We start from the raw sequence: 11,059 nt of genomic DNA, 5'->3' as shown, positions 1-11,059 counted from the left end.
TCTTACTATTACTCCCTTTATGCGTGGGCACAGCCACGTATACGTAGGTAGACACCTTACTTAGGGGGTCCTAGAAGTCCCTAAGACCTTATAGTATATTAGTAATAACTATATGCTATATATTCTTAATGCATAATATATAATTAATAGGGGAGATTGCGGTACGAAAAGATAAAATGGGATAACCGATTATGCATATTCTTTATGCATAATATATGATTAATATAGGAGATTGCGGTACGAAGAGATGAAATGGGATGACCGATTATGCTGTTAAAATGACTTGTCTGTTCCTGTGTGTCACGTAGGTATATAAAGACAGCCAGGAGTCTCCCTCCATTCCGAGGTCTTACAAGCAACCAATGTTTAGTCTACTAGTTGCATCTACATGCCATATCCATCATGAGCTTCGCCATCATGCCACGAGTCTTTTTCGTCTTGTGCTTGGCGGTTCTATCTGTTGCCGGCCAGTGGAGCGGAAATTACAACACGACGCGCGTGCCGCGCAAACTGGACCCTCCGGGCAAATGCTGGATCCAGAGTCTCGACAAGGCCAACGGGCCCTACACGGCCATCTACCCGTGCACCTGTACTGGCGGCAAGGTCTCGGGCGACTGCAGTTGGTTGCAGCAGGAAAGGGTGTTCAACCGTGTCGAGGATGCAAGCTGCAAGTGTGCCAAGACGCGAAACATAGACCTAGAGCCTGAGAGCCTGAAGGCGTATGGCCGGGGCCAGCCTGGGGCGGTGACGCTGTGCATCTGTGATCCCGTGGCCGGCAACGGAGACGACGGCACCGATGAGTTGCTTGAGTCAGCTCCCGACTGCTGGTGCCCGGCCGAGTCTCTCAAAGAGAAGAGCGGGATATCGGAGGCGAGGGAGAGCCCGGCCATTCCGGAGACGCTTCCTTCCGTTGACAAACAGTCGACCAATGAGCAGCCAGGACAGCAGCAGTCAGCTCCCGGATCTACCCAGCAGTGCCGAGACGATTTGAACAAGAAGCCGTTTCTTCAGGAGCCCCTCTGCAAGCAGTTAACGCAGCAGAAACCTACTGAACTTACTAAACCTTTGCAGCGCACTTTACCAAACTGCAGCATTTCTTCCCTTACTGATATCTGTAAAGATATTCTATAAAACTAAGAAGTTACCTTCGTTTTCCACTATAACCTACTTCTATAAGCAATAGACTTAAATCGCATAACGCTGCTAGTTGATGATTCCCTATAGGATATATAAAAGAACAAATATAGGGGCAACTTCTTTGCTATAGAATAGGCGACTGTTATACTAGCGCCTAGGCGCGTTTTTGCCCCGCAGACCGCTAAAATGGTTCCGTTCAAGTGCTATAGCATACCGCGGGACTGCTTCTCTTTCTAGCTCACAAATAGCGAAATAGCTAACTACAACCTTTCATGTTTTAATGAAAATATAACTCTGGGCTATTATCTGCTGTATGCAATATTTCTTGCTCTTAGCTGTCCTTTTTAATCCTTTGCTAGATCTCTTTTATGCCTTTTCTCTTATTTGCTAGGTGTGACGACCGGGATTCCGAAGGGATAAACCTGTCGTGGGGTTTATGTTGGCAGATGCACTAGGGCTTGGTCTGAGCAAAGAGATGTCACGTTGGTGATGACTCGGAGGTCGTAGACCGTAGACTGTAGCCAGGTGATCAGAATCAGAGATGAGACCGTGATAAAGATCGTTGTTGTGTGTTGAAAGCTAAAGAGCTATCTGTCTAAAGGAGTGAAAGTGGGTGGACTTATATACCCGTGGGAGAGTCCCTGGATCACCGTGGATCACCGTCGTGATCCAAGTGATCCTTAAGTCCTGCCGCTCCCAGTGAGCCGTGAGCCTGGACGCTCCAAGTGAGTCGTGATCCCAGGTGAGCCCAGTGAGCCACCTATGGATCGTCCTCATTGGCCTGTCATTCCGACCATTGTTCCGACCCGTGTCATCACGTTCATGACATTTGTTGGCCGTGGCCGTAACACTAGGGGACTGTCTCCTATTTCCTTCGCGACCTAGGCTTCTATGCGCTCGTCTTCTGCTTTACTCTAATCTAAATATACTATCTTCTCTTCCTTTATCTAATCTCTTAACCCTATTAAATTAATATAGAGCTTAGACATCTATTTATAGTCTATATACTACTCTTAAGTAGTGTCTTAAGAGTATAGTAGAAGAAATAGGGGCATAGAAAGGTAAATTAAGTAATATATATCTTTATCTATTTATTAAGATAAGAGAGAGGCTTATATAGGTATAGTAACTATATATAGCTAGCTAAAAGATAGTATTAAGATATTCCTATATATAAGTTAGGCCTATATAATATCCTTAGGCTAAGGGAGTTATATTAGTTAGGTAGGCTTCTTTATATATAACTATTAGGTCTACTAAGTATAACTATAGCCTCTTATACTTACTCTCCTTAATATACCCCCTTACTACCTTAGCCTTCTAGATAGTAAGGTAAATAGGTAGAGGGGCGTTCGATCGAATAAATATAAGGCTATTTTAATATTAAATTTAGTTACTTTACTTTTCGTTAAAGGAGGTTAGCTTAAAATAAGGGAGGATCTTAATAGTATTATATAAAAAGAAGGTAAATATAGTAAAAGGTAATATTATTTAGCGGCTAGTACTTTTTACCTTATAAGTATATTATACTAGCCGCCCCCTTTTACTTAAGGAGCGTTCGAATATTAATTAATTTAGGTTATATAATCTACTCTTTACTACTTAACTAATAGTTAAAGGTTATTACTATTAACCCCTCTTATAAGGGATATAGCTACTATATAGCTAGGTAAAAAGAATAGTATATAAAAGATAAAAGCTAAGACCTAAGGGAGAGGATATAGGGAGAAACCTCTTATTTCCTCTCCCCTTAGGTTACTAAGTTTATTACTCGCGCCCCCCTTAATATATAGTTATATAACCTACTCTTTCGCCTTAAAAGGAGTTAAACTTATAATTAATAGGGTTATATAACTAACTCTTACTATTTAACTAATAGTTATAAGTTATATTTATAACCTTCCTTATAAAGAAAGGCGTATTAAGGTATCTATTTAGGTAGCCTAGGTACTATAGTACTTATACTAGCGATATTATCTTTTAAGATAAAAGTAATCGTAAAGGTAGGCTTTCTAATAATATATTCTTTATATTAATTAGTCTTAATTTAGTAAAGCTATCGCGATTATTATAAGTCTAAGCGCTATAGTATTATACTAATTAAGGGGTAGCTTAGTAATAGCTTTACTTCTTAGTATTAAATAGGGCTAACCTTTACCCCTTAAATCTTTTTAGTTTCTTAACTAAATTAAGATCTAACTATACTATTAAAATCCTTTACTTTTAGTAAATATAGTAGTACTCTTATTATTAAGGTCTAGCGATTATTAAGTTTACTATAGTAAGGAGATATTATACCTTAATATAGTAGTTAAGTATATTATTTCTTAATATATCTTCTAGCTATATTACTAGCTTTAATTACTTAATAAAGCTTTAATACCTTAATTATATAAGCGCCTTTCTTATACTATTAGCTAGGTTATCTATTAATATAATCTAGCTAACTTATATCCGATCTTACTATACCTCTTAATAAAGCTAGTATTTATAAATATTAACGTACTTAAGGTTTATCTTAAGCTTTACGCTTAATTTAGTTAGAAGCTTAATAGTTTAAAGGTTATTATACTAGAACTCTATTATCTTTTTAATACTAATACTAAGCTCTTTAAATAGCCTATAAAATACTACTTATTTCTAGGCTATTTATAATAGTGCTAATAATTTAGCTTTTATAAAGGATAGTATTATAATAGCTTACTTAATAGCTTTTTAGTTAATTAGCTTACTAAGGAAGAGGAATATATATCCTTATAAGAACTTTTTAGTCCTTAGGTTATTAGTATATAAAGAGTTAGATATATATATTAGCTGCCTTATTAAGCTTATTACTATATAGTAAATATAGCGGTCTCTTATATAATAAAGGTAAGCAAGGCACTTATATACTTTATACTTATAATATAGCCTTAAGTTATAATTATATTAAGCTAGCTTTCTAGCTATAAGTACTATATTTAGCTTAGTATAAATTACTAGATAAATAAGTATAAGAATATACCCTTATATTCCTATTTTACTATTATAAAGAAATAATAGGCATAGGGAGGCCTTATAGAATAAGCTAGTAAAAAGAGGTTTTATAATATAGTCTAAGGAAATAACCCTTAAAGATAAAGACCTCTACTAGATATCTATACCTTCCTCTAAGAAACGCGGGTTAGGATAAGCCTATCCTTATAAATAGAAATATACATAAAATGCATAGGTTATTTACGAGCAGAACGGATACCCTATTGCCTATTTTGGCCTAGTGGTTCTAAAGATATCCGCGATACGAGAATAGGTAGGGCATAGAACATTCTAGTTAAATCTACTACTTATGCTAGAACCTATAGTCTTACGTTAACTATTACGCTACAATTAGACCACCTACTAAGTTAGGAAGATATACTATAGATAGAGCTTTTTAAGCACTATAGAATATACTAGAAAGCTAACTAATTAGTCTACTAGTAGGCGAGCAATAGTCTATAAAAGACGAAGGATTTCCCTAGGAGTAGTAGATAGAATAAGTAAGTTTATAAGCATTCTTTATAACGCTATTCTTTTAATATATTATTTAGCCCCTTATATGCTCGTTATAAATTCCGGACGAAATCCTACCCTATACTCCTTCGACCGATCTTTCTACTTACGTTATCGATTACCCGATTCTACGCTTATTACTTATACCTTCTTATAATAAGCGGCCTAATTAAAGAGATATATTTATATATCTCTTCCTTTAAGGCTTACTTCTTATAAGGGACGAGCTCTTTTATTATTAGTAGGACTTTAAGGTTATAATAGATATTATTATTAAGTATATAATATTTCTTTACGGTCTTAAAGATATAAGAAGCTTATAAAAGCTATATCTTCTTAAGTACCCTATCCTTAAAAGTCTTAATACTAAGGAACTAATATAGTTCTCTTATATATATAATAGTATATTTCTTTATAATAGCTTTATATAGTTGTTTTTAATTTTACTTTTATCCTTAAGGATATATTATAACGGTATTATTAATAAAGAATAAGATAATAATAACCTTATAAATTAATATATAAGCGTTTTTTACTACCTACTAAGCCCTTAGTTTTATAAAGAAACTAAATATCTCTTTAAACTATAGCCTTAAGGAGATATAAAGCGTATATAGTACTTTTAATAGCTTTAAGCATAGCCTAAGTATTAAGAATCTTAGTAGAAGCTAGTAATAGACTTCTTAGTATAGGATTATATATAGAAATACTATTATAATTATCGCGAAGCGTAGCCTAATTTTATAGTTCTTAGAGATATCCCTTAGTAAGAGGGACTAAGGAAGCTAAAAATACCTAGTATAGAAGAAGGAGCTAAAACGAGGTATAAAAAGGAGGGTAGGGGTATAAGGGGAAGTATAAGTAGTAAGAGATAAGACGGATATACCGGTAAACGGCTAGAAAGGAGGGGAAAAACCGGTATAAAGCTCGGTAGTTAAAAGGATATTAGTAGCTTCTTTAAGTAGGATCTTCCTTATTAATTAAGATGCTAGACAGGTATAAATAGGGGCGTTAGATAAAGGAAAGAAGGATAATTAAGGAAATATAATAATTACTCCCCTACCTTTATTACTACTCCTATAAGAATTAAATCTCTCTTCCCTACCTATCTAACCCCTTACTTTTAATTTTACTTTTATATATTTTTATATACTTCTTATATCTCTCTTCGCGAGAGTTATAAGCCTAGGAGGAATAGTATTCCTATACCTTCCGGCTGCTATAAAAGGCACCTTTTTTATATCCCTCGTAGCTTCCTTTAACCCCTCTTACTAAAAAAGCCGATTTTTACTTAACCTTTCTACCCTTCCCTATAATAATAACGAAAACCGACTCTTTTACTATCCCTATAGTTTATAGGACGATTCTTATAGAGCCTTAAGATTAAGATAAGTAGGTAAAGGAGCTATAGGATCGTATAGATAGAACTATTTATAATTTAGTCTTCTTTAATAAGTAGGACCCTCTCGAGCCCCTTCTTTGTCCTAGGGCAACGGAATTTATAGAGGGAGCTTCCCTCTTCTCTAAGCTAACCTCTATATAGTAGAGAGCTTTTTCTACTACCTTAGGCGGCTATAAAAGTTACTAAAAGGAATACCTCTATAAAATAAAGCTACTAACTACTACTCGTATAGTAATAACGGAATCTATTAATACCGTAAAGCTAATCTCTCTTTAAGAGGAAGAGACTCTTAAGTAGTAGCTTTTAAAGCTCGAGACCTTAATAGCTCCCTTAAGGGGCTATATAACTAACCGTATTAAGAAGACCTATACGGTATACCTAGGAGCCTTTTCTACTAAGAACCTACTAGCTTCTTCGTAGCTAGCTAAGTAAGAAGAAATCCTCGAGGAAGCTAACTAATACTTCCTTATAGAAGCTCTTTCCGGCTAGTAGCTATAGGATATATCTCTACTAATAAAGCCTATTAGTAACGGTTACTTAACTATCTTTTAAGAGGCTAGCTAGGAACTAAATAAAGAGGCTGCTAGAGTATAATAGTAAGTAGCCTTATTCCTTCGTAGCTAGCACTTAACCTAGACGGTTCGACCTATAGCCCTTATTACTACGGCCCCCGCTGCTGCTACGGCTGTTGCTCCTTTAGCTCCTCCTTACTTAAGAGCCTTAACGTTATCTTTAACTATAGCTACGGCCCCGGCCCCGGCTATATATCTTGCTCCGGGCCCGGCCCTGGTCCTATTAGTTAGACCGGCCCGACTAGTCCCCTAATAGACCTTTTAGTCCGTTAGTCGAAAAATTAAGGAACTAGTCGAAATCGAACCTCGTTAATATTAGTAATAAGGAGCAAAGAGGGGAGGTTTTTAAGCAAACCTTCTAGATCGGGACAAGGATTCCTCGAAGAAATAGAAGACTAGATAGCGAAATAGCTACTTAGTATATAAATCCCTAGGTTATCGGTTATTATAATACTAGTAAGTCTTCGAGGAAAACCGACCTAAAGGATTTAACCCTTTAAATAGGCTATAAGAAACGATATAATAGTCTCTTAAGGAGGACCCCTTATTATAGAAGAAGATAGACGAGATTCGGGTTACTAGGAAATAGTAACTAACGCCGCTACTATAAATTTAAGGAAAAATCGTTAGTATAGTAAATCCGGCCTTTATCTTTCCTATAGATTAATAAGGCTAAAACTAACTATTAGAGCCCTCCGATTATCCCCTACGAAAATTAGCTATCCTTAACTCTAGTACTTCCCTCGATATCTATAATATACTCTTTTAATTCCGGTCTTTTAAGAAGGTATAAAGGGAATATCTTATTACTAGGGAATTAACCGTATAGATAGAAGGATATAAAAGGGTGAATTTAACGATAAAATTACCTAATAGATCTATATAAATTCTTTAACGAAAAAGGGTAGCTTTTTACCCTTAATTTTTAATAAGCTTAATTTCCTTCCGCTTTCTTTAAGAGGAAGGAATCTTCTAGGATACGACGTTTAAGCCTATAAGGCTAGTCTAGAAGAATTAGACTATTAAGCTTATTAAGCAGAAATTCGGTTAATTTATTCTCGAATTCCGACCTATCCTTAGGAAGGAATCTCTAGAAAAGTTAGCTTTCCTTACTAGGAGGGTAGGTTCTAAGGACCCTCTTTTAGCAGCCTAAGTAAACGGTCTTCTTTAGTACGTATAACCTAGTTACCTAGGCCCCCTAGCTTTATATAAGCTAGGATAATAATAGGGCGTATAAATAAGGGGACTAAAGACCGTTAAATATAAATACTACGGCTAAGGAAAGACTAGGAGACGAATTTCTAAACGGACCTTAATACGGCTAGACTAGCTATATAAGGAAATTTAGGTCGACTAGACTAACGTCTCTAAGGATTAAGAAAGCTTTATTAGTATAATGTTTTTTATAGACGCTTTTTAAGGGATAGTTTTCCCTTATTTCTTATAGACCTACCTAAGTAAGTATAACTAGTCTACTCTTTAAGACTTTATTAACTAGATAAAATCCTACTTTAGCTATAAGGTAAAGAAGATACGGTCTAATAGAGAGCTATTTATAAAGGATATCTTAAATTAGCTTCGAAAAAGGGGTATTTTACCCCTCCTATTACCACCGAATACCTAGGCCTAGAATAGAGGGGTAGAAAGATTAAGGGGTACTATAATAGAAAGGGCCTATATAATAAGACTTACTATAAAGCTTCCCTATAACCTTTAAAGGGAAGTTATTAAGACCGCCTATTACCTTTAAAATAGGACCCCTTAGGACCTTAAGGACCCTAGAGGGACTACTTAAGGAATAGACTAAAAATCCCCTTTTAAGCTCTTTATAAAGAAGAGGGCTTCGCTAGCCTATCTTTATACCTATAAGAAGGTATAAGCAATAAGCGCGGAATCGGGTAATTGATAACGTAAGCGGATAGATCGGTCGAAGGAGTATAGGGTAGGATTTCGTCCGGAATTTATAACGAGTATATAAGGGGCTAAATAATATATTAAAAGAATAGCGTTATAAAGGATACTTATAAACTTACTTATTCTATCTACTACTCCTAGCGAAATCCTTCGTCTTCTATAGACTATTGCTCGCCTACTAGTAGACTAATTAGTTAGCTTTCTAGTATATTCTTTAGTGCTTAAAAAGCTCTATCTATAGTATGTCTTCCTAACTTAGTAGGTGGTCTAATTATAACGTGAAAGTTAATGTAAGACTATAGGTTCTAGTATAAGTAGTAGATTTAACTAGAATAGTCTATGCCCTACCTATTCTCGTATCGCGGATATCTTCGGAACCGCTAGGCTAAACCAGGCAATAGGGTATCCGTTCTGCTCGTAAATAACGTATGGATTTTATGCGTATTTTTGTTTATAAGGATAGGCTTATCCTGATCCGCTTTTCCTAGAGGAAGGTATAGATATCTAGTAAAGGTCTTTATCTTTAAGGGTTATTCCCTTAGACTATATTATAGAGCCTCTTTTTACTAGCTTATTCTATAAGGCCTCCCTATGCCTATTATTTCTTTATAATAGTAAAATAGGAATATAAGGGTATATTCCTATAATACCTATAGCTATAAGGTATATATAATAACTACTAATATATAGCTAAAAAGGAAAAAGAAAAGAAAGCTTAATCTTAGAGCCTTTATTAGTTACCTTATTAGTTATAATTCTATAAATATCCTCTAGATCTAGATTCCTCTTTTATAGAAGGTTATTTTAACTAGGGATATAATTTTCGATAAATTTAGCTTCTTTAACGGAAAGAGGGATTAATAGCCCCTCTTACTCTTATAACGTTAGCTAATTTAAAAGATTTAAATCCCCTCTTCCTAATAGTCTTAAGACGAGGTCTTAGATAAGGAAATAAAAGAAGAAACTAACGTTAAAGTAATTAAGGATAACGCTAACTTCGAAGAAGAGGAAGCTACTAGATTAAATAATCTAAATAAAGAAGGAGACTATAAGAAAGTAGTAGAGCTAGAATACGCTTACCTCCCTATACCTCCTCTTATAGAATAAGAAGAAGATCTAAAAGTAGCTTTTTTAGTTAGTCTTTCTATCTTAATCCTTAAGGGGGTAGGAAAGGCACCTCTCTTAAAGGATTACCTAGCTGCCTTTTTATCCCTACTTTAAGAAGTAAAGGAAGGTATAGGGCCCGATATAGATACTAAAGAAAACTAACCTCTCCCTTATTTTAATTGTTTTTCTATCTTCTATTAAACGCTAATAAAAGACGGTTCCTATAGAGCGTTTATAGTAGGCCGGCTTTTTAAGCTACTATTAGTAAGGAAGGTATATAAAAGAGACCTCCTAGACCTACTAGTAAACTAAAAGCAGCTAGAAAAACACCCCTTTAGAAACTAGTTTTTCTAGGCCTAGAAAGACTACCTAGCCTTATACGAAGAGATAGGGTCTTTCGAAGAGGTCCTTAAAGAAAGGGTAAGAGGAAAATAGGTCCTTAGCTATAAGTAGGTCTTTATCTATAAAACTAATAAATATAGCTTCCTTTAAAAGTATAAAGCCTAGCTAGTTATCTAAGGAATTAATAGGAAAAAGGGGATCTACCTACTAAGGCAACTACCCTAGTAAGGATGTCTTTTTAGACCCTTATAGCTATAGTAGTAGAATTCGACCTCGAATATAATTAAATAGATATAGTTAACGCCTTTATTAACTACCTACTTAAGGAAGAAGAAGTTATCTATATATAACTTCCTCTTAGTTTTTAATACCTAAGAAAGGTTTTATAGCTTAAGAAAGCTCTATATCTCGCGAAGAGAGATACGAGAAGTATATAAAAATACACGAAGGTAAAATTAGAAGTAAGGGGTCGGATAGGCAGGGCAGAGAGATTTAATTCTTACGGGAGCAGCAATTGCGGCAAGGGAGTAATTATTATAATACCTTAATTGTCCTTCTTTCCTCTATCTAACGCCCCTCTTTATACCCGTCTAGCATCTTAATTAATAAAGAAGATCCTACTTAAAGAAGCTACTAATATCCTTTTAACTACCGAGCTTTTTACCGGTTTTTTCCCCTCCTTTCTAGCCGTTGCCGGCACATCCGTCTTATCTCTCGCTACGTCTATAGGAAGCTATCGCTACTTTTGCTTCCCCTTATGCCCCTACCCTCCTTTCTACACCTCTTTTTAGCTCCTTCTTCCTTCTTCTATACCGGGTGTTTTTAGCTTCCTTGGTCCCTCGTGCTAAGGGATATCTCCGACAACTACGAAATTAGGCCACGCTTCGCGACACACCCCCTTAGCTATAGCCTGCCCCTTAAGGGCATAGCTAATACGGCTTCGGGCTAGTAAGCGTATAAAGGAGGTTCTTAGCTTTGCACTTCTCCCTTTACTCGAGGAAAGTAGGGGCCCTTTTAGGTCCCTAGGCTCTTTTAGACCTACTTAAGGAAAAGG

General features: G+C 35.7%; 1 protein-coding gene across 1 annotated transcript; it reads left to right on the top strand.

The window, feature by feature from the left end:
• Positions 1-402: 402 nt before the first annotated feature.
• HRG_00652 (uncharacterized protein) lies at positions 403-991 on the top strand (the record flags this gene model as incomplete). The annotated part of the gene is made up of 2 exons (XM_044859123.1): positions 403-809; positions 937-991. 2 exons carry the CDS (start codon positions 403-405, stop codon positions 989-991), a joined length of 462 nt encoding a protein of 153 aa, XP_044725523.1.
• Positions 992-11,059: the final 10,068 nt, after the last annotated feature.

Source organism: Hirsutella rhossiliensis (genome assembly GCF_020360975.1).
Source record: "Hirsutella rhossiliensis strain HR02 chromosome Unknown scaffold00001, whole genome shotgun sequence".
NCBI lineage: Eukaryota > Fungi > Ascomycota > Sordariomycetes > Hypocreales > Ophiocordycipitaceae > Hirsutella > Hirsutella rhossiliensis.
The sequence above is the reverse complement of the archived record's forward strand: the minus strand, read 5'-3'. Positions and strand labels throughout refer to the sequence as shown.